Consider the following 20616-nt stretch of genomic DNA (forward strand, 5'->3'; position numbering starts at 1 on the left):
CTCAATCCCAATCATTCATACTTGTTATCTTCTCGGATTCAACTGAAACAAAACTTAATTAGTAGTATAAAAACGGACTAAACTGCAACATTGATTATTAATTGTTCTAAAGGGAGTCAAGTCAACAATACCAAATCAACATAGACTATGGTAATACTCTATTATTATATGATGGAGGAGAAAGAAACCATCTCTGCATGCCTTTTATAAGGACGGACTCTTGTCAAATTTTTCCAATCCATGTCTGACAAGTCACAAGCTTTTTTGTATATCTCCTAGGTGGAGTGAACTGATCCATCTCATTGCATGCTCAATTGTTTCTGAACCTGCTTTATTTGCCACCTCCTAGCTAGCTCCTAATTTTGTAACAATTCTCTCTTTACTTCTTCACTATTTGCTAGTATATATTTCATGGGTTTGAAATATTGTGATATGTCTTACATTTTATCATTTCCTCAAGACTTATATATATGTATTTTTCTGTCAAATGATGAAAATACCTATGTGATTTTTTTTATTATTTGATTGGTCTAGGCACAACATAGTATAAATGCACACAAAATCACCAATTCAGGAAAATGGAATCGATGCAATATCCGAAACATATAAACCAACTCAAGTAACCAAAAAAAAAAAAAAAAAAACCATCAAAGTCTCTCCGCCGCTCCAAACAGATCGAAAACCTAAATTCTCGCTCTCTCTCTCGCTCTCTCTCCGATCGAAACCATGTCTGATGTCCCCGTCAAGCTCTCCAGTTCAACAGTAGTCATCTGGGACTTGGAGGAATGCCCGATCCCAGAAGGTCTAGATGCTTCCGATGTTTGTAGAAACGTGAATGAGTCGCTTCATCAGGGTGAGGGTTATGTTCTAATCAGGGCATACTTCGACTTTTTTAAGTTCATTGGTGAAATTGGAAGTAGTACTGTACAAGTTATACACGTACCTTCAGGTGAAGAATCTCTCCCTCTCCTTTTCTCTCTCTCTCTCTCAGTTTTACCTATCTTCTCTGTATCTTTGATGATCGATCATCTGCGTTTATATATATATTTATTTTCAGAAGCTAAAGAGGAGAGACGTAAAAAGATTTTAGTGGAATTGTTAGCATTTGTAGCCAAATTCTATTACACACCAGTAAACATAATGCTCGTCGTTGGAGACATCTCAGAACATCACCAGTTCAGAAGGGCTCTCATCTTTTTGAAAAATCAGAATTTCCACAATGTTTTCTTGGCACTGCCTCATCTTCCATCATCCGAGGAGGTCCTTGATACAGTAAGTGGGTTTTGGCTTTGGAAAAACCTATCGCTGGGAGGACCTCCTCGTTTTTTCTCTCCCATTCCAAATGTGGGCCTTGCGAGGCATATCGACTTGTCCTGTAAGAACGCAGACAGTAAGAAGACATGTGTTTTCTGGGACGTCGTGGATTGCCCGATGCCTGAAGGTTACGGTGGTGTTAGGGATGTTTCGCAGAACATTAGACAGTCACTTAAGAAATCCGGTTACAACGGTGAGGTATCCATCAGGGCTTATGTGAATCAGACCAATGATGATTTTAACGAGTATGCTTCTACCGACCCGGGATTCAAGATCTTACTTGCTCCACAAGGTTGTTAATTCCCTTGAATCTCTTTTAATACTCGCTTCTTCTTGATATCGATCGGTTTATATATATATATATATATATTTTTTCAACTTATGTGTGCTTCTTCTTGATATCGATCGGTTTATATATATATTTTCAGGAGATAGAGATGCTAGACTTGAGATGCTTCTAGTGGACCTTATGATCTGGGCAATTGAAAATCGTCCACCTGCAAATTTTATGCTTATCCTTGGGGACATCTTCGTGGGAGATCATCATGATTACAGGGAGTTCGTCAGGGCATTTGTCACCTTGAAACGTTACACGTCTCTCTTGGCACAGCCTCAAAAGTCTGTAGTGATGAAGTATGCGGTAACGAAATGGCTTTGGAAAAGCCTATCAACTGGAGGAGACCATCTTGATGATGCTGCCCTAAGTGAAACTTCACAAGGTATTGACAATAATAATTGTATGGTTAACGCTGGAGGAGACCATCTTGATGATGCTGCCCAAAGCGAAAGTTCACAAGGTATTGACAATAATACTTGTACAATTAACGCTGGAGGAGACCATCTTGATGCTGCTGCCCAAAGCCAAAGTTCACAAGGTATTGACAATAATACTAGTACGGTTAGCGCTGGAGGAGACCATCTTGATGCCACTGCCCAAAGCGAATGTTCACAAGGTATTAACAATAATAATTGTACGGTTACCGTTGGGGGAGACCATCTTGATGCTGCTGCCCAAAGCCAAAGTTCACAAGATATTGACAATAATACATGTACGGTTAGCGTTGCGGGAGACCATCTTGATGCTGCCCAAAGCCAAAGTTCACAAGGTATGGAGCTACGTACTCGGGGTGTTATTTATATCTGGCTTTTGTTTCTATGTCTATCTCGTCTCTGGTCATTCTTCCATGTTATTGCATAAAACTCGGTTTCTTCTTGTTTTGAAAGGCTCCTATCCAATATCTCCCTCGGTTAATAAAAACACTGTGAAAGCCGCAACACGCTCTTCTTACATGCCTCACTTCATTGGTAAGATCTTTCTCTCTATCTATCTATATATCTGTTGTTTATTGCCAATCTCCTTGGCCTTGATGAAGCGTTAGCGTTAGATGTGCTTTACATTTGCTTCATCTCTTGTTTTTCCCTATTGCATGCAGACACTAAGACTAAGAAGACATGTGTTTTCTGGGACGTCGTGGATTGCCCTATGCCTGAAGGTCACAGTGTTACGCAAAACATTAGACAGTCACTTAAGAAATCGGGTTACAACGGTGAGGTATCCATCAGGGCTTATATGAATCAGACCAATGATGATTTTAACGAGTATGTTTCTACCGACCCCGGATTCGAGATCATACTTGCTGAAGGTTAATTCCTTAAATCTCGTAATACTCTTTTTTTTTTTTCCTCTCTCTAATACTTATGTATACTTCTTCTCGATATCGATCGGTTTATATAATATTATTATAGGAGATAGAGTTGCGAGACTTGAGATGCTTCTAGTGGACCTTCTAATCTGGGCAATTAAGAATCGTCCACCTGCAAATTATATGCTTATCCTTGGGGACATCTTCGTGGGAGATGATGATGATTACAGGGAGTTTGTCAAGGCATTCGTCCGGTTGGAACGTAGACATTTCACATGTCTCTTGGTACAGCCTCAAAAGTCATTAGTCATGAGAGATTATGCGGTAAAAAAATGGTGGCTTTGGAAATACTTATCAACTGGAGTAGACCATCTTGATGCTGCTGATGCTGCCCAAAGCGAAAGTTCACAAGGTGTTGACAATACTTGTAGTGCAAGTAGTTCATAAGGTGTCTGTCTGTGCGTAGCCCTGAAGTCTATCTATATGCAGAGAAAAATTGTGGAGCTACTCAGGGTTATTTTCTTAACTTTTGTTTCGATGTCGGTCTCTTCTCGTCCTAGTTACTCTTTCATTTTATTGCATAAAAACTCTGCTATCCAATATCTCCCTCTCATGAAAATATATAGTCACAATGGAAGAAAATTTTGCAAGTGAAAGCAGAATAATATATTAAGTTCCCTTTTTTTTTTATATAATGCGGTAGCTCTTGTTCTGCGGTTGGATCTTGTTTTTCGTAAGGTATAGTCAAAATGAAAGAAACTAGATGTGAAATAAATAAATAAATAAATAACATTTTGTTCATTACTCGAATGTATATCTCATTCTCCTCTTTGTAAAGAGAGTAGATAAAGACATGTTATTGGAGATTGTATAAGTTTTGGTTTAGACTGGTATAGATTAAATTTCATTGGTTATGTCAACCGGTTAAGTTAGATATGCTTGTTGTGGGGGACATCTCAAAATAGGGGATGATAGTCTGAGATGTGATGATGGGATTGGAATGTAAAATACTCAGAAGTTTTTTTATAGACTTCCATTGTCATAAATAATCGAAAACAAGCAACACAAAACATTTTTATATACTCAAACCTTAGCATTTTAAAAAGACACTCAAGTCACACCGCTGCTCCGAACAGATCGAAAACCTAAATCTCCTCTCTCTCTCTCTCTCTCTCTATCGAGTAGACAATTTCTTGCCGTCCGATCGAAACCATGTTTGTATCCTTCAGTAAGATCTCTATCTATCTATCTGTAACTCGAAATTTGTTTGTTGCCCTTGATGAAGCGTTAGATGTGTTTTTATTCTTTGTTTTGTTTTGCCTCTCTTCATAACTGTAACTGTATTATACATCTCGGCCTCGTAGGCGACGTTAATAAAACAGTTATAATCTGGGACGTGAAGGCATGCCCGATCCCTGAAGGTCTTGACAGTTATGATATTTGGAACAACGTCCAAAAATCCCTTTCGGATATTGGGCATCCAACTACACACATTCTAGAATTTAGGGCATATTGTGATTATTTTCTAACGGATGATAGTAGGCCTAGCGGTCCTTATATTCCGTTGATGCACGCATCTTCAGGTGACTCTAAAGGTGAAGACTCTCTCTCTCTCTCTCTCCCTCAGTTTTACCATCTTCTTCTGTATCTTTGATGATCTGCGTTTATTATATATATATTCCAGAAGCTGAAGATGAGAGACGTAAAAAGATTTTAGTGGGACCTGTTATGCGAGGCAGGCGAAAACCACTCAAAAATAAACTTGTTGCTTATCATTGGAGACGTGTCAGAACAGACTCAGTTCATGAGGGCTCTTAGGTTTTTGAAAGATCACAAGCCCCACAATATTTTCTTGGCACTGCCTCATCCTCCATCATCAGAGGATTTGGTTGCAACTGTACGTGAAGTTTGGCTTTGGGATACCTTAGCTGTTGGTGGATATCCTATCGGCTTTATTCCAAGTGAAGACGATTCTGATTATGATTCTGACGATTCTGATTAGTCACCAAACCTCTGACGAATCCTTTTTATTTTATTTGAACAATCTGTTTTTACTAGTTGTTATTTCTTCTGTTTCAAGTGAACTAGATTATTATTGTTCTATCAAGATCAAATCAAGAACTTGTGTAATAGATGGTGAAGGAACAAATGGAATGTTATATTTATTTATTTCTTCACATCTAAGTTATTGAGCTGAAGAATGAAATAAGTAAATTACCAAAATCTTTTTATCAAAAGAATAACTGTCTGCATGCAGGGGATGAGGTCAATGCAGAACAATAAGGGCATTTGAATCTGCGGGAAGCACAGTTCTTGCTGAGTCTAATCAATGACTGCTTGCTAATAACATGACGGCAAGGCATCATCATCATGGGTGGGTTCTCTTTGCTGCTGCTCTCATCTCTACTCACTGGACAAACGAAAACCGAGTGAAACTGTAACTCATTCCCCAACTCCAGAGGAACAGGGAGCTGTTTCATCTCTTCCCATTCTTCTTTCTTCAAAGGCGCCATTACATCAACCAGTTTTAAAAGCGTCGGTAAGCTCTCTAACCCCGCGGATAAAGCAACTGTCAAAGGAGATCTCGACGGCTGACCAAGGAGATTGTAATATTCCCTGATGAGCTCTTTGGTTACCTTGTCCCAACATGATGAAGAAACCATCTCTGCATAAGGACACTTGTCAAGTTTACCAATCCATATCTGACAAGTTACAAGCTTTTGTATCTCTCGTAGGTGGCCTGAACAGTACCTCGTGAAATGGGTTCTTGCATACTTCATAGCATCATCACGGTTCCCTTCTCTCAACATATCACAGTACTTCAAACTCACGAGTTTAAACTCCATCTCTGAACTCTTCTCCTTCAGCTTTCCCCGGTTTGCAGAGATCCATCTCATTGCTGGCTCAATGTTTCTTCTGAGCTTCATTGACTCAACGATTTGCTTGATTTCAAATGACTGAGATCTAACCTCGTTTTCTTCCTCTTCACCAGCCTCCTTAACCAAACAGTCACCAACCTCGAACAACCCTTCTCTGTAACAGTGTTGGATAAGTATCTTATTCACTAAACGGATATCGAAACCAATGTTTCTGCAAGCTAGAGATATGTCAGGATGGTAAAAACTCTCAAAAGTTTTCACCAACTTGTCAAGACTCAGTTTCGTTTCCTTTTGTGATCTCTTAAGCTGGATAATAGGGAGAAGAGCATCAAGCTTTTGCCTCAACTCGGCGAGAACAGATTCAGGTTCCACTCCGTCGTTGTTACCTAATTGGATTTGACTCAACGTATCTTGGATTGTATCACAAACAAGATCGATCACATCAAGAGAAACAGAGTGATGCAGTTTCTGTTTCTTAGTAACTCGATCGAATGCATCTTTCACAACAGCAGTCGTCTGATTCATTCCTCTTCTTGATTGATTAATCAGCTTAAAAGTTTCACTACCAAACTGCAAACACACACAATAAATTAGACATGTAAATTGGTCATTAACAAAAGACAATACGAATCGGTTTCTTTGTTTTTGCCCTAATAATGATAGTAAGTAAGCAAGAAGATCATATTACCAATAATAAACCACGAAAGCAATGATATATTATTACGAATCAATGGATTTACAATGAAAAATTGCAAAACTTGTGTAACAAATCATCAAAAGCAATTTTTCGTAAGACAGAAGGAAAGATGTGGAGTACCGTAAAAGGCGACTGAGAATTTCGAAAATTCAGAATCCAAAAGCCATCGAAATTAAAGAAGGAACGAAGCTAAACCATAAAATCCGATTATGTAATTTATAACGAAGATGATTTGGCATCATGACGAATCAAAATTGTTAAGATTTGGTTTCTGGAAACATGGAACCACTTTTTTTTATTTTTTCAATTATTTAATTCCAATTTCTCTCTACTCAGACAAATATTAATACTAATAGTTACGTTTTGACTTGTACACTAGTGTATAGGTCTGATACTTTGGTTTGGTGATCAGGTGATAGACCCTCTATTAGACCGGTTTGGTCGGATCCGGTTATTAAAAAACGTTGTAAAAGCTGGCAACACGTTTATTAGCTAAATGATAGCCACGTTCTGAGCAATACGTCTTCATTTTGCATTTTCTCGACTTGTTTCTTTTGAATATGAGTTTATTTTAGTTTCTTCGTTGATCATCATACTGTTTTCTGTTCCAAGAAGTGACACTAAGAAGCAGAGAAAATGAGAAACGACCTTAGCTTCCTTGTCTTGTTTCTATTGATCATCTTCTCCATTCATGATCATTTGGTTGATGCGTCTTCTTTGCTTGTGAAGTATCTTCCTGGTTTTGAAGGTCCTCTTCCTTTTGAGCTCGAGACTGGGTAAAAAACAATTTGTCAAGATCAGAAGCAAAAAAAACACATACAGAATTAAGAATCCTTAGGTTCTAACATCATAACCTGTCTCTTTCTTCTTTTGCATGTGGGTTTTAAAACGAAGATATGTGAGTATTGGTGAATCTGGAGACGTTGAGCTCTTTTACTATTTTGTAAAATCAGAAAGAAATCCAAAAAATGATCCTCTCATGATCTGGCTCACAGGTGGCCCTGGTTGCAGCTCCATCTGTGGATTGCTTTTTGCCAACGGTAACCAAATCTTCCATTTTGTATTATGTAAAATGACTCATATGGATCTACTGAAAGTTTAAAAAATGTCAAGTTACTTGATGGTTAATTTGGATGATTATTAAGACTAAGTCTTCAAGTTGAAATTTTATTGTTTTGTCTTTCTTATAGGTCCTTTAGCTTTTAAAGGGGATGAGTATAATGGAACAGTGCCTCCTCTAGAGTTAACATCTTTTTCATGGACAAAGGTTATATTGAGAGATTACACTATTTTATTATTATTATTCTAGCTATCTTATCTCTGAGAAGAGCTACACTTTGAATTTATTATATTTACTCAATTGTTGTTCAGGTGGCTAACATTTTGTATTTGGAATCTCCTGCTGGTTCTGGATATTCTTATGCGAGAACTCGGCGTGCTTTTGAGTCTAGCGACACCAAACAAATTTACCAAATTGATCAGTTTCTTAGGAGTGTTAAGTGTTCTGTTTGCTCTGTTCTTGTGTTGGTTTTTTCTTTTTTCTTTCTCTAAACTGTTTTTAGTGTAATTACTTGCAGTGGTTTGTGGATCACCCGGAGTTTATATCAAATCCATTTTACGTTGGTGGAGATTCATTTTCTGGGAAAATTGTTCCAGGAGTTGTGCAACAAATTTCACTTGGTAGCCTTTTTAATCAACCACATTCCATAGTTTTGGTATCTTTGAGTTCAAAGCTTACAATCACAATATGAAAACAGGAAATGAGAAAGGCCTCACACCACTCATAAATATTCAGGTGTTACATAGTCCATTCACTCGATCACATCAATTTACATATATGTCTTCTACTAGCTAGCTAACACCTTCCTAAATTATGAGCAGGGTTATGTTCTTGGAAACCCTTTGACAGATAAAAACCTAGAATCTAACTACATAGTTTCATTTGCTCATGGGATGGGACTTATCTCAGATGAGCTCTTTGAGGTACTCTTTATCTTCATATATTATTTGTTAAGACATTAAGTTAAGAGTCTTTTTTCACTACTTCTTTTTGGCAGTCACTTGAAAGAAGTTGTGAAGGCCAATTCTTCAACGTAGACCCAAGTAATGCAAGATGCTCAAATAATCTTCAAACCTTTGACCATGTAAAGACTTTTATATACGTACCGCACACATCACTTGTGTATCTATATTATCTGATTGTGTTTTCAAAAACTAATTGTCTCATTGTTTTTGGAGTTCATATATAGTGTATGTCAGAGATATACTCAGAGCATATTTTGTTACGAAACTGCGAAGTAGATTACATCATACCAGAAACACTACAAACCTTACCAAACATCAGAACCAATAGAAGAAGAGAACTGAAGGAGTTTTCAGGGAATGATTCATCATCATTGCCACCACCTAGCTGCTTTGTAACAACAATTCTCTCTTTACTTCCTTCATTATTTTCAATATTGATGGGTTTGAAGAGTTCTAACATTTTATTTGTCTTCTCATTAGACTTATAAGTATTTTCTGTCTGCCTTTTGGGCGAACGATGAAAATGTACGCAAAGCACTAGGCGTGAAGAAGGTACCTTTAGCTTACCTATGTGAATTCTAATTTTTTTGGTTGGTTCTACACAAAACATAATAAGATGCACACAAATTTACAAATTCATTATTAATGTTGATGCAGGAAGTAGGAAAATGGAATCGATGCAACATCCAAAACATACCATATACGTTTGAAATCTTCAATGCAGTTCCGTATCACGTGAACAATAGTCGTAAAGGCTTTCGCTCTCTCATCTACAGGCAAGATTCATTGATATTGCCAAACTAGTTCTCTTCTTTTTGTATCTTTATAATTTGACAAACTCATGTAAGTTTTGAAACAGTGGTGATCATGATTCTATGGTACCTTTCTCTTCAACTCAAGCATGGATCAGAGCTCTTAACTATTCCATTGTTGATGACTGGAGACCTTGGATGATGAGTAATAATCAAGTTGCTGGGTAAACAAAAAACCAATGTTTCAAACTCCAATCTCACCAATTTCAAATTATCTTTAAAGACAACACTGTTTCCATCCGTGCTTGTAGATATACAAGAACTTATGCGAATAAGATGACATTTGCAACCATCAAGGTAAGCCCTCTCTTTCTTGTACTGTCCGAAGTTTCTGCAGGCAAAACAAAAGAAGTCATTTAGAGTGTTTTTATTGTGTGGTGTGCAGGGAGGAGGGCACACAGCGGAGTATAATCCAGATCAATGCTCACTTATGTTCAGAAGATGGATTGATGGAGAACCTCTCTGAACATCCTCGCTCACTTCTCTCTTTGTTGTTTGTTTGATAATATCCGGTAAAAATTGCAATTTTGCCACATGTTATTCTGTAATCGAAATAGCTCACATACTGTCCATATATTTGGAGATGTTACCACGCCAACCCTCTGAAGCTTAAAACTTTTAAACATTGTGTTGTACTCTAAACAGAGAAACTCTGTTTCATGGCAAGTCACAGACCCTGTTTCATGTTCAATTTAAGTATTTCCAAAGCAGGATGTCATTTTTATTACTTCTCAGTCATCAATGGTGAAATACAAAAATCCCAATGTTTAGATCCCAATTGAAAGAAAAACAAGAATGATACTGGACTCTTGAGTCTGTTCATTATTCGAACTCAGAAGAGGACATTGCAAGATATGTTCAGTAAAGTGAAAGCTCTCCAGCATCAACTGTTCTCTTCACAAGTTTAGCCCATGATTCATTTGTTTCTTGGATGATCTTCAAAGCATATTCCTGTAAAGATAGTTCCCTCTCAGTTATAGTCCTAAACATAAAGCATCACAGCTAGAGAAGATAAAAAGAAGAACTTACTTTGTTTGCTGGTTTGTCTCCAAGACCAAATCTGTTAGCAGGCTTTCCATCTGGGATCTTGTAGTCTCTAAACCAGTCTCTAATGGCTGTTAGTGTACCCTGCTCACCAGATATAGCGTCAGAAACCAATTAATTCATGTATTTTGTTTTTGCAAAGAAGTATGGGGATTTGTTTATACTACTACATTAGCTCGTACCGGGAAATGTTTCTCAACATCTTCGACATCATTCACAAGATGAGCTTTAGGGTCATCCAAAGAAATGGCAACAATCTTCCAGTCTAGCTCTCCTTCATCAATCATAGCTAAAGCAGCCAAAGGCTTGATTTTTAGAACATCTCCTATCTTCCTTTGGGTTTCACCAATCTCAACAACATCAACTACAAATCCAAACCAAGAATAAGCACACTCTTTTTTGTTCCAGAGTGATATCATTTTCCATTACATAAACAGAGTATCACAGTTTCACCTGGATCGTTATCCCCAAAACATCCTTCAACTTCAGCATTTGCATGAGAAGGATCTTCCCATGTCTGTGGAAGCAACCCGTAGTTCCAATTTATATTGTACCTGGATAAAATCAAGTACTATTAAATCAACGAGAAGATAAGACTGATATATCATCAATGGATGCTGAGGCCTCTAAAAAAAACTAGCTTAGAACAAAGCAAAACTTACGGATAATATCTGAGCTTGCCCTTCTTAGTATCTTGCTTGATAGGAGTGAAATCTTCATCAGTAGCAACCTCCATTTTAGCTTTTGACTCTTTAGGTATCTCAACAATAAAGTTAAAAACTCCATCTCCTATGGTCAATGGTATATCATGCCAAGGAGAAACCTATACACAAAATGCACACAATCCTTATCCAGCCTTTACAAAAACACAGAACAGAGTGATGAACCAAAAACATTTCAATAACCATTCAAACTGTAGATCTTTATAAACATTGCTCGCAATCCCAGAGAAAACTAAATCTAACCACAAGAGTGTGATTTATATATCCAAAATCGGTATTTAGGTTAGCAGACCAATCAATCTCCTTATGTCCTAGTGACCAATCAATCTCCTTATGTCCTAGTGACCAACCTTAAATAGCTCAACAGAGTAATGAACCAAAAGCATTCCAAAGCAAATTCACAATACAGATCTTTAGATCATCGACAGCAATCTCAAACAGAAGAATTCAAAAATGAGTGACCAAATCTAACCACAGGATAATTCAAAAAATAACAATGTGAAAGACCCAAAAAAACACTCAACACTTCTCCCCAGTAAACCAAGCTTTTGACTTTGAAAACAGAGAGACACAAAACGGGAGAAAGAGTAATAAAAAGGTACCTTCTTTCCAGAACCATCGAGGAAGAAAACACGATAATCTAAGGATTCAGGTGGACCTTCTTCTTGAACCTTAACCTGAGGGTTATAAATGGCACTGCAGGAGAAAGGTCTCTTGGATTTCAACACCAAAGCTCTTCTGCTGAAACAGAGAGCGCCGAATCCGCCGCAGGGTCTCTTCGCCGGCAGAGCGAAAGCTCGTTTGGCGAGGAAACAAGAGGTGGTTTGGGTTACGGCCGTGGCTGCAGTTATCACTCTAGTAGCCGCCATTATTGTGGAAAAGATTGGAGAAAGTACTGGCCTTTCGTTTTACTCTCTCTCTCTCCCTGGCTCCTTTTATTCTCTTCCCACAAAGAACAAAAACAAAAACAAAAAAAAAACGAAGTGAATAGATCACGTGGGGTTCTGTAGAGTAGGTATGACCAACTTTAATAATTCTGATATAAATAATTGAAACTGTGGTTGTATTAACGTAAAGGTTTCGTGGTGTAGTTGGTTATCACGTCAGTCTAACACACTGAAGGTCTCCGGTTCGAACCCGGGCGAAGCCATTAGTTTTCTGAATTTTATTTTGATTCGAATATCAGTTTTGTGTCCGCAAAGGCTAAAGAGACAAAGTTACTTCAAACCTTCTCTCAACCGTTTCTAAAGATTGGTTTATGATCATCGGAAATACATAAATAAGCCACGTTGCAAAAGGTCACAGAGTACACAAACAGCTGATAAGGAATTTACAAAGTTGGAGAAGTAGATGGAGACAGAGGACATGCATGATGACGAGTATAACATTATCAAGTATTTTATGAAAAAGATCTTTTATTGTGTCTCTCTGATTATGCTCTCAGTTTCATTTTCTGATGAATTCAACACCTTTCTGAATACTTCCAGCTAGTTCTTCTTTTGCTTTCTCCAAACCAATCCTGTTGAAGAATAAGGAAATCAAAATAAAGATGACTCTCTTTCTTATTTGAGACAAGTATTTTTGAAGAGATGAGTTATGTTTCCAACCTTTCGTATTCGTTCAAGGGTCCAAGCTGATACACTTCCTCTGCTCCTGTACGGCCAAGGCGCACTTTGGTTGCAAAGAAAGCTAACTCTGTCACCTGTGATGAATTGCCAGTACAAGTCAAAAGACGTTGAAAGAATAGAAACAGAGTGAAGTGTTTTTCTTTAAAAGATGAAAAAATTGGAAAAGTCTTTTTTAAGATTTACCTGTGAAGCAACAAAAGAGCACTCTATGACATTTGCATCTCCTCTTAACCCGCGAAGGCAAGCATCTGCAAACTTGGATGCAGCATATGCCTGTAGTAGTAGTATATTCAAATGGATTCAGGACACAAGTGTTTATGATGATGTCTTAAAGTGAATTGGTTTGGTTTTACCATTGAAAGTGTTGCAGATCCAGCTCCAGCTTTTGCCTCCACAACTTCAGTTCCACCATTCTGAATTCGGTTTGTGAGGTACTCAATTTCTTGAGGTGTGAAGCTGCTAGGAGGTTTAACCTGAGGAAAAAAAAAAGATTAAGCAAAACCATCAATTAGCAGATAAGCTGATGCAATGGAAACGACTTGCACTTTTTATTTATATGAAACCTGTGATAATAGTGGCAAGATTGTGACTCCGGCGTGTCCCCCAACGACTGGTACATCAACTTCTCTTGGATCAAGTCCAAGAACTTCTGCCTGCACAAGATGGAAAACATTCACTAGGTGATTAAAATGTCAAGAAAAGTAAAACCATATATGAAGTGAGGAATCACATTATTACCACAAAGGTATTGGCACGAGCAACATCGAGTGTAGTAACTCCAAGGAGCTTCTTAGGATCATAAGTTCCAGCTTTCTTGAAAACCTCAGCGGCAATAGGGACAGTAGAGTTCACAGGATTGCTGATCAAGTTGACTATAGCATTAGGACAGCATTTTGATACACCTTCACATAGTGTCTTAACAATCCCAGCATTGATTTTAAACAGATCATCACGGGTCATCCCTGGTTTCCTCGGTATACCGGCTGGTATGATCACAAGATCCATACCCGTTAGTGCGTCCTCAAGCTGCTTCGCTCCCAAGAATCCCCGGACCTAATTGACTCAAACCAATCAAGAATGGTCATTACTCTGCCCTCATTCATTAGGAAAAAGTAAGTAATCATATGTGAAGTTTCCAAAGTAGAGAGGTTCTCACAACAGCTCCAGTGTCCATATGACTGACGTCTGCTGTGACGCCAGGAGCATTGACAACATCGTAGAGATGAAGTAAAGAGACAAGAGGGTTCATCTTCATCAGCAAAGATAAAGATTGTCCAATCCCACCTGCAGCTCCAAGAATTGCTACTTTGAATCCTGGATTCCCACCTTTAGCTCTGCAGTTTTCTCTTCCCAGTACCGAGTTCTTTGCTTCCATCTAACACGAAGGAAGGACAAAAAATCACTTTCAGTCCTACATACAAGGCTTCAATGGAAACAAAAACAAATTGATCTCTCTTACTCTCTACTCTCTAGTGGCATCAGAGATCTTCAGTTACTAGAAATAGAAATTACACTAGTAAACACGAATGTCAAGTTCGTAACTGGACTAAAGTTTCTTAATGACTTATCACTTTTGTTTGAGAGTCAATACAAATTATTATTTCTTGTTTTAGAACAACCTTAATGATCAAAGAACCAAAGAAGGTAACTTGACTTAGAAGCAATAGTAAATAAAACCTGAGGAGTGGAAGAAGGTTGAAGATGAGCTGAAATCATTGCAATCCTCTTGTTGGCATCTCCACGAAACTCCATTGTTGTGTTCCTCTGTTTGCTCTCGTTACAAAGCTGTTAAAAGAGTTTTTTAATTTGTATGTTAGAGAAGAGAGAACATGGGGACTAGATTGAATGATTACGACGTAAGTATTTTGTATTATATGATAATTTTGTGTGGAAACAAAATGTTGTTCATTTTGTTTTTTTGTAGGAAGCCTTCCTTATCCCTTATCTTCATGTTGCTCTTCATCACCGTTGTGGCTCTCAATTTTTTGGTACAAACAAAAAAAAGGTTTTAACATGAAGCTACAAAAAAAATTGTAGATTTGGGTTCCACAATTGTATTGCCGCTTGTAAATAAGCCCACTAAAGGCCCATAACTGAGCGTAATTAATTTAAGTGGAAAAGATAGTTTAGAAAAGTGGTTTGACCAAGAAACAAGACTTTGAGGGGTATTGAACTTAACATTTTAAAGGATTTTAAAGTATTCTTAAAATCCTTTGTTATTCAACTGAGCATTTTAAAAAATCTCATGAAATCCTATGTTATTCAACTAAGGGGGTGTTATTGGATTGAGGATTTTAATAGATTTTAATTAATCCAGGACATTAGTGGATTTAAAAGTCTAATGCATTTGTGTGGACTTTATAATGCATATAAGGTGGATTTGAAAGTCATTGATAATGTATTTTTGGTGATTGTTATGGATTTTTTAAAAAGTTATTGTTAGAAAAAAATATATATATATCCATAAACTGTGTTATACACCAAAATTATATTAAATTAATAACACCCAGACTTTTACGCATGTCATAGAAAACTTGAATTAAAGTGTATTTGTTTTCAATCCAGATTTTTGGTGTAGTTAAAGAACCCAGATGTCATGAACCCAGAAAAAAAAAATTAAAGAATACAAAAAAACACAGATCTGATGAATAAGTGTGATTATATACAAAGGGTTTGAGGAGGAAGAAACAGAGATTGAACCCAGAAAAAAAAAAGTGTGATTATATCATAAACCAAAAAAAAAGTTATAGATCATGAACCCAGAAAAAAAAGTTAAAGAACACAAAAAAAAAAAAATTCTCAAAAATAATACATATCTGATGAATAAGTGTGATTATATAAAAGGATTGAGAAAAAAAATCAAACAATAATATGTCAAAGGCTAGAGATCCATCTAAAGAGAGGAGAAGAAAATGAAATGATTGAGAAAAGTGTGGTATTGTGTTTGTTCATATTTTAGAAGCAAAGTACGTTGAAATCCAAAATCACACAAAATCCAGTAGATATTGAATAACACTAGATTTTAATGGATTTTTAAAAATACCCAATTGAATAACACCTGATTCTTAAATACATCAAACTCCTTTAAAAACCACAATCCAATAACACCCCCTAAGATTTTAATAAAGTCTTTTAAAATATTTCAGAATCTCTTGTATTCAATCAATAGTTTATAAATCCAACTTAAAATCTCTTGTTATTTAAAATATCACAACTTTTTTTAGAATGCTACTTTGAATGATTGTAAGAGACTTTTTTTTTTTCTTTTTAGTTGAAAAGTACTCCTCTCAAAATCATACCCTTTAAGGTAGAATTTTGAAGGATTTCAATTAAAAAAAAACAAACAGATGAGCAGTCAACACTTCTTGTTTATAATCTTTCAACAATTCATGTTTGCTTCTCTCTCTCTCTAGAGAAACTCTTCCCGATAATGTATACAAGAAGCTCCTGGCTGCGAGAACATTCCGGGCAGGGTCCCTTAGTCTTCGTCAGGTCAGTACATCCATATCAAAATATACGCCAGGTGGAACAGAGACCATCTACGATGTTGATCAAAGGGTGTCCATAAAAACGCAAGTGATTCCTTATTCGTTTCACCCACTTCAACTTGGCTAACCGGCTGGGGAGGTAATGGTGGTGGTGGCTGAACCGGTGACGGAGGTGGAGATGGGGCACGACTTATCTCCATCACACTGGAGGAGGAGGAGGCAATGCAGGTAACGGCTTCACTGAATCTAGCTTTTTAGCTATAGAAATCTGTTCAGGTCCTTTCCTCACATGCTACACCACCTGATTCTGATTCCACATTCTTTGGTTGAGTTCAGGTTCATGTTCAGGTTCAGGACGAGAAGATGATCCCATGACTTTTAGCTCTTGAGCCTCGTACCTCTTCAATGTAGGGTTGAACCAAACATCAAACTGTCCCAAAAGCTTCTCAGCCATCAAATAAACGTCTTGGCCCTTTGGGTTATACGACATGGCATTGGTGAAAGTCAACCTAACATCAGAAGCGAAATCAATCGGCGATCTGTAAAAGCCCTTATCAAGATTCATCTTCACCGTACCCAGATCCATAGGCTTCTTCACGATCACATGATAGTCATGTTCTATCTAGAGAGAACCATTGAAATATCAGATCACATGTTGTTTGCTTCTCTCTCTCTCACATCGTAACATGTTGTTTCTCACGATGCATAGAGTTTTCTTTTTTTTAAGTATTTCAAAATCACACAAAATTTAGTAATAAAATCTCATAGAATCTTATAGAATTACATCTCATTTTCTAAAAAAGAAAATCTAAAAAATCTAAAATACAATCAAATCTCCTAAACATCTCCTAAATCTTTCAAAATTCTAAAATATTAAAATCTTACCAAATCCATTAAAATATAATTTGGGTTTTAAGTCATCGGTTTAGATGACAAAGAGTAACATAACCGGGTACATTACAGAAAAACCAATTAAACCAAAACGACCCAAGAAATATACAGAGGATCCCCACATATACTATTTTAAAGCTTTACACACAGGTCTTTGCTGAGAAGGGTTGACACTTTTACCAAACCAATGGCTTTCAGTTTCGACCCATGGAGCCACCAAGTAAAGACATTACTAGCCCACCACCGTGAACTCTCTCCTCCGGAACCATAAAGTCAAAGACGTTTGTTTCTCCTCCATTTGAACTACTTGGAGATTTCATTGATGAAGGTACAAGAACCTGCATTGGTATCATCATCTTCTTCTGTCTATTCTCAAACTGTATTCTATCAACAGACTCAATACAATCAGAGACGGCGCTAGCTCCAGATTGAGAATGATCAGAAGCAGAGCCAACAACAAGGCCCCTGAACAGTCCCGGTCCAATCAAACCGCTCTTGCTTCCATCTCCCTTCTCCCGAGACATAACAGTGTTATGCGCAGCACATAAACCGCTTTTGCCTCTAGCAAACTTCTCGCATTTGCCATCTTCCCAAGAACATCGTTTCCCACCACCGTGAGCTTTACAGAAATCAGTACTACCTTGAGCACTCTTCTCACAATCAACAATCTTACAACGTTTCCCACCACCATGCTTAACACAACAGTCAGTGCGACCACGCGCACTCTTTGTACACCCCGCTACAGCACATCTTTTCCCGCCACCATGAGCAACACAGAAGTTAGTCCCACCATGTACGCTTTTAGAGCAAATCCCACCTCCATCTGCGAGACAACGTTTCCCACCTCCGTGTGCTTTACACAGAGGAGTGCTCCCTTCTGCTCCTTTGCTACATCCTGAAAATATGCAGCGTTTCCCACCTCCATGGGCTTTACAGTAGCTTGTACTTCCTTGAGCTCCTTTCTCACAACCTGAAACAAACTGACATCGTTTTCCACCACCATGAGATATACAAAGACCAGCTTGTCCTTCAGCACTTCGTGTACAGCTTTCGATATTACATCTTTTGCCACCACCGTGTTTGATGCAGAGGCCCGACCTGCCACGGGCTGCTTTGTCACATCCTTCAGGGAACTCACAACGTCTTCCACCACCATGAGATATGCAGAAATCCGTTTTTCCTTCCGCACTCTTGGTGCATCCCAAGTGCTCACATCTGCTCCCTCCACCATGGGTTTTGCAAAAAGTGGTTTTACTTTCTGCACCTTTGTTGCAGCCTGGTTTTTGACATCTCTGTCCTCCTCCATGGCTGATGCAGAGTCCTGACGCTCCTCGAGCTCCTTTCACGCATCCCATAAATTTGCACTTCCTCGGATTGCTAGTCCTCTGCTGTACAGAGAAAGTTGATGGCTCTAGGCTCATTTGTGAATGTATGCCGGTTCCAAAATGATTAAGTTGTTTCCTTTGTGAAGGATTGTTAACATTTGAATCTAACAGAAGTGATGGCATGTAGCCACCTGATCTCTTTGCAGAAGTAGAACCTTCATCAATAACAGGAATCACACGTTGTCGACCATCATTGATAGTATCTCGGGGCATAGTAAAATCTGTATATGTCGACAATGAACAATCAAGTCCACTGAAAGTGTCTCTGCTTACAGCAGGAAGACCAAGTTGCAGAACTGAATCACCAAGTTCTTGAGAAAATCCAGAAGCAGAATCTTTGTTGTTGTTACTAACACTAAAACAATATGAAGATGAAGTTGGACCCAATCCAAGAACCAACCGGCAGCCATCGTCAGTGCAATTAGAAACATTGGAACAGAAATAGTTTTGAGAACCCCCAAGACACTTCAGGCTAAGATCAGTGTCACCCATATTAGTCCTGGTGTCACTAGAGAGATGAACTACACCGTCGTTCAAATTCATATGAAAGAATGATAAGGGTATAGATAAAAGAGAACTCCCCCGAAAACTACCACTTAGCAGATCACACTTGTAGTTATAAGCATATATTGGAGCAACTTGAGAGATGAATAACTTCCACCACTTACAAATCCCGATGTATCTGCCCTGTCCATCTTCAAGAATGGGAAAGCAGAACTATTCTGCTGGTGTAACACCGTAAACCGAAGAATGTTTGTTGGAGATTATCAGGTTCCGCAGAGGAGCAATGATCTTTGTTGGAAGTTGTCCACGGGACTGAAAAGAAATCCAGGAAGCACGCAACTTGAGAGTTAAAGAGAGGCAAGAAGGGCAAAGAACATTGTACTTAATGAATGCAATTTAACAAACGAAGAAAAATTGAATGTGGCGTAAGGCTAACCGAGACAAAGAACAATCAAGGGCACTATATTCACAAAACTAAGCATTTGAAGTTAGGAGCACAGGTTTGGAAGCAAAGTACTCTGCCTGAGACATGTAACAACTAACAAGTACCAACCAAATGATTTAAAGATGAAAATTGCGATAGTAAGGTGAGATGTAACTGTACATGATAATAGATTTGGGCAATGGTGATCAATGATATCATCACAAGGTCTAAAGTCAAGATTTTTTTGTTTGTAATATAATATTTGATTAGAATCATGATTGAAGATCCAAACACAAGACCCCAAAATCTGAGAAAATATTTGTTTCTCAAAGGTTTGACTTGGAAAATTGACTACTAAAAAAGCAGGAGAGAGCACCAGAAAAAGATGAACTCATCATAGTATCAGCAAGTAAGTTTATGAACAAGTCAATAAACAAAAGAACAAGAAAATAAACCTAAACCACAATTTGGGGGAAAATATCTATAAAAAAAGATAGATTCATTATGTAATTCTAAGTCTAAACCAAAACTGAAGACAAAACAAAGACTAAAGATAGAATCATAGAATCAAAATATAACAACCTAAACTGAGAGTGAAACGATTGAAGAAACAAGTGGTGTGAATAATTAAAAATCAGAAAGGTTAATCTCACAGAAACAGTCACGCATTATAAAACAAGTCATGCACTCCGATCAAGCAAATCAATGAAAAATCCAGAAGAAAATGATTAGATGTACAGTAAGTGAGAACAGAAAGAATCAAAGAAGAGAATTCAAAACCTGGTGGATCTGCAACTCTTGGCTCCAGATAGAAATCGAAAGGAGAAAACAAGAAGAGAAAATATCAGAAACAGGTGTCCCAAGAAAGAAGACAAATACATTGGCAAAAAACAATGATAGTGTTATTATTATAAGCCAATGGAGACTATGTGAGACGAGTCAGGTTTTGTCTTCGACTTGGAAAACCTAAACTACCCTCAGTCTTTGTCCGAATCTGATTGGCAGAAGAAAGAAAAATTGCATTTTTCTTGGTTTGCTACCATCTTTTGTGATTGGCTAATTTCATCAGACTATATGATACAAACAAAACTTGAAATGGAACATTAACTTGGGTGTCAATCACGAATTTTTATAGATTCTTTACAAAAAAGATAACCTTG

The 20616-nt window shown here is 37.7% G+C and overlaps 6 protein-coding genes, 1 long non-coding RNA gene, 1 other non-coding gene and 1 pseudogene across 9 annotated transcripts; 5 read left to right on the forward strand and 4 right to left on the reverse strand.

The window, feature by feature from the left end:
- Positions 1 to 576: 576 nt before the first annotated feature.
- LOC104769152 (uncharacterized) lies at positions 577 to 3647 on the forward strand. The gene is made up of 6 exons (XM_010493299.3): positions 577 to 949; positions 1058 to 1606; positions 1743 to 2420; positions 2539 to 2619; positions 2748 to 2957; positions 3061 to 3647. The coding sequence occupies exons 1-6, from the start codon at positions 727 to 729 to the stop codon at positions 3402 to 3404; spliced, it is 2085 nt and encodes a 694-aa protein (XP_010491601.2). The 5' UTR covers positions 577 to 726; the 3' UTR covers positions 3405 to 3647.
- A 305-nt stretch (positions 3648 to 3952) lies between these two features.
- LOC147918435 (uncharacterized) lies at positions 3953 to 5180 on the forward strand. Its single transcript, XM_087506528.1, has 3 exons — positions 3953 to 4185; positions 4322 to 4552; positions 4642 to 5180. Exons 1-3 carry the CDS (start codon positions 4170 to 4172, stop codon positions 4773 to 4775), a joined length of 381 nt encoding a protein of 126 aa, XP_087362654.1. The 5' UTR covers positions 3953 to 4169; the 3' UTR covers positions 4776 to 5180.
- Positions 5095 to 6846, reverse strand: LOC104769153 (protein RMD5 homolog pseudogene; annotated as a pseudogene). Its single transcript, XR_015593980.1, has 2 exons — positions 6654 to 6846; positions 5095 to 6406 (listed from the first exon to the last, which is right to left on the reverse strand). The product of XR_015593980.1 is annotated as a protein RMD5 homolog pseudogene (transcript).
- A 203-nt stretch (positions 6847 to 7049) lies between these two features.
- On the forward strand, positions 7050 to 10077 carry LOC104769155 (serine carboxypeptidase-like 19). Its single transcript, XM_010493302.3, has 14 exons — positions 7050 to 7309; positions 7428 to 7573; positions 7724 to 7800; positions 7905 to 8027; positions 8111 to 8213; positions 8291 to 8328; positions 8415 to 8516; positions 8591 to 8677; positions 8783 to 8950; positions 9039 to 9110; positions 9216 to 9334; positions 9418 to 9534; positions 9622 to 9667; positions 9756 to 10077. Exons 1-14 carry the CDS (start codon positions 7170 to 7172, stop codon positions 9834 to 9836), a joined length of 1419 nt encoding a protein of 472 aa, XP_010491604.1. The 5' UTR covers positions 7050 to 7169; the 3' UTR covers positions 9837 to 10077.
- Positions 10068 to 12191, reverse strand: LOC104769154 (soluble inorganic pyrophosphatase 6, chloroplastic). Its single transcript, XM_010493301.3, has 6 exons — positions 11739 to 12191; positions 11077 to 11237; positions 10868 to 10968; positions 10597 to 10778; positions 10400 to 10498; positions 10068 to 10321 (listed from the first exon to the last, which is right to left on the reverse strand). The coding sequence occupies exons 1-6, from the start codon at positions 12003 to 12005 to the stop codon at positions 10229 to 10231; spliced, it is 903 nt and encodes a 300-aa protein (XP_010491603.1). The 5' UTR covers positions 12006 to 12191; the 3' UTR covers positions 10068 to 10228.
- A 21-nt stretch (positions 12192 to 12212) lies between these two features.
- TRNAV-AAC (transfer RNA valine (anticodon AAC)) lies at positions 12213 to 12286 on the forward strand. Its single transcript has one exon. It is a non-coding gene; the product is annotated as a tRNA-Val (tRNA).
- A 105-nt stretch (positions 12287 to 12391) lies between these two features.
- On the reverse strand, positions 12392 to 15820 carry LOC104769156 (malate dehydrogenase 2, glyoxysomal). The gene is made up of 8 exons (XM_010493303.3): positions 14442 to 15820; positions 13921 to 14139; positions 13503 to 13817; positions 13328 to 13417; positions 13118 to 13237; positions 12948 to 13037; positions 12744 to 12838; positions 12392 to 12655 (listed from the first exon to the last, which is right to left on the reverse strand). Exons 1-8 carry the CDS (start codon positions 14514 to 14516, stop codon positions 12583 to 12585), a joined length of 1077 nt encoding a protein of 358 aa, XP_010491605.1. The 5' UTR covers positions 14517 to 15820; the 3' UTR covers positions 12392 to 12582.
- A 248-nt stretch (positions 15821 to 16068) lies between these two features.
- Positions 16069 to 17032, forward strand: LOC147918436 (uncharacterized). The gene is made up of 2 exons (XR_015593024.1): positions 16069 to 16480; positions 16589 to 17032. It is a non-coding gene; the product is annotated as an uncharacterized LOC147918436 (long non-coding RNA).
- Positions 17033 to 17123: 91 nt separating this feature from the next.
- On the reverse strand, positions 17124 to 20558 carry LOC104769157 (uncharacterized). Its single transcript, XM_010493304.2, has 2 exons — positions 20237 to 20558; positions 17124 to 19344 (listed from the first exon to the last, which is right to left on the reverse strand). Exon 2 carries the CDS (start codon positions 19069 to 19071, stop codon positions 17338 to 17340), a length of 1734 nt encoding a protein of 577 aa, XP_010491606.1. The 5' UTR covers positions 19072 to 19344; positions 20237 to 20558; the 3' UTR covers positions 17124 to 17337.
- Between the last annotated feature and the right edge of the window lie 58 nt (positions 20559 to 20616).

Source organism: Camelina sativa, chromosome 20 (assembly GCF_030686135.1).
Source record: "Camelina sativa cultivar CO46 ecotype springtype chromosome 20, ASM3068613v1".
NCBI lineage: Eukaryota > Viridiplantae > Streptophyta > Magnoliopsida > Brassicales > Brassicaceae > Camelina > Camelina sativa.

What these genes read in the sequence shown, in the direction of transcription:
- LOC104769152 (XM_010493299.3), top strand. Translation starts at nt 727, where the DNA reads ATGTCTGATGTCCCCGTCAAGCTCTCCAGTTCAACAGTAGTCATCTGG. An exon ending in CCAAAGCCAAAGTTCACAAG is followed by an intron (nt 2,421 to 2,538) that starts GTATGGAGCTAC and finishes TTGTTTTGAAAG; the next exon opens with GCTCCTATCCAATATCTCCC. An exon ending in TTACATGCCTCACTTCATTG is followed by an intron (nt 2,620 to 2,747) that starts GTAAGATCTTTC and finishes TATTGCATGCAG; the next exon opens with ACACTAAGACTAAGAAGACA.
- LOC147918435 (XM_087506528.1), top strand. An exon ending in ATCTTCAGGTGACTCTAAAG is followed by an intron (nt 4,553 to 4,641) that starts GTGAAGACTCTC and finishes TATATATTCCAG; the next exon opens with AAGCTGAAGATGAGAGACGT.
- LOC104769155 (XM_010493302.3), top strand. Translation starts at nt 7,170, where the DNA reads ATGAGAAACGACCTTAGCTTCCTTGTCTTGTTTCTATTGATCATCTTC. An exon ending in TCTCAGATGAGCTCTTTGAG is followed by an intron (nt 8,517 to 8,590) that starts GTACTCTTTATC and finishes TCTTTTTGGCAG; the next exon opens with TCACTTGAAAGAAGTTGTGA. An exon ending in TTTCGCTCTCTCATCTACAG is followed by an intron (nt 9,335 to 9,417) that starts GCAAGATTCATT and finishes GTTTTGAAACAG; the next exon opens with TGGTGATCATGATTCTATGG.
- LOC104769154 (XM_010493301.3), bottom strand. Translation starts at nt 12,005, where the DNA reads ATGGCGGCTACTAGAGTGATAACTGCAGCCACGGCCGTAACCCAAACC. An exon ending in GGCAAGCTCAGATATTATCC is followed by an intron (nt 10,969 to 11,076) that starts GTAAGTTTTGCT and finishes GATTTTATCCAG; the next exon opens with GTACAATATAAATTGGAACT. An exon ending in ATGTTGAGAAACATTTCCCG is followed by an intron (nt 10,499 to 10,596) that starts GTACGAGCTAAT and finishes TCTGGTGAGCAG; the next exon opens with GGTACACTAACAGCCATTAG.
- LOC104769156 (XM_010493303.3), bottom strand. Translation starts at nt 14,516, where the DNA reads ATGGAGTTTCGTGGAGATGCCAACAAGAGGATTGCAATGATTTCAGCT. An exon ending in ATATGGACACTGGAGCTGTT is followed by an intron (nt 13,818 to 13,920) that starts GTGAGAACCTCT and finishes TGAGTCAATTAG; the next exon opens with GTCCGGGGATTCTTGGGAGC. An exon ending in GCTCTTTTGTTGCTTCACAG is followed by an intron (nt 12,839 to 12,947) that starts GTAAATCTTAAA and finishes AATTCATCACAG; the next exon opens with GTGACAGAGTTAGCTTTCTT.
- LOC104769157 (XM_010493304.2), bottom strand. Translation starts at nt 19,071, where the DNA reads ATGAATTTGAACGACGGTGTAGTTCATCTCTCTAGTGACACCAGGACT.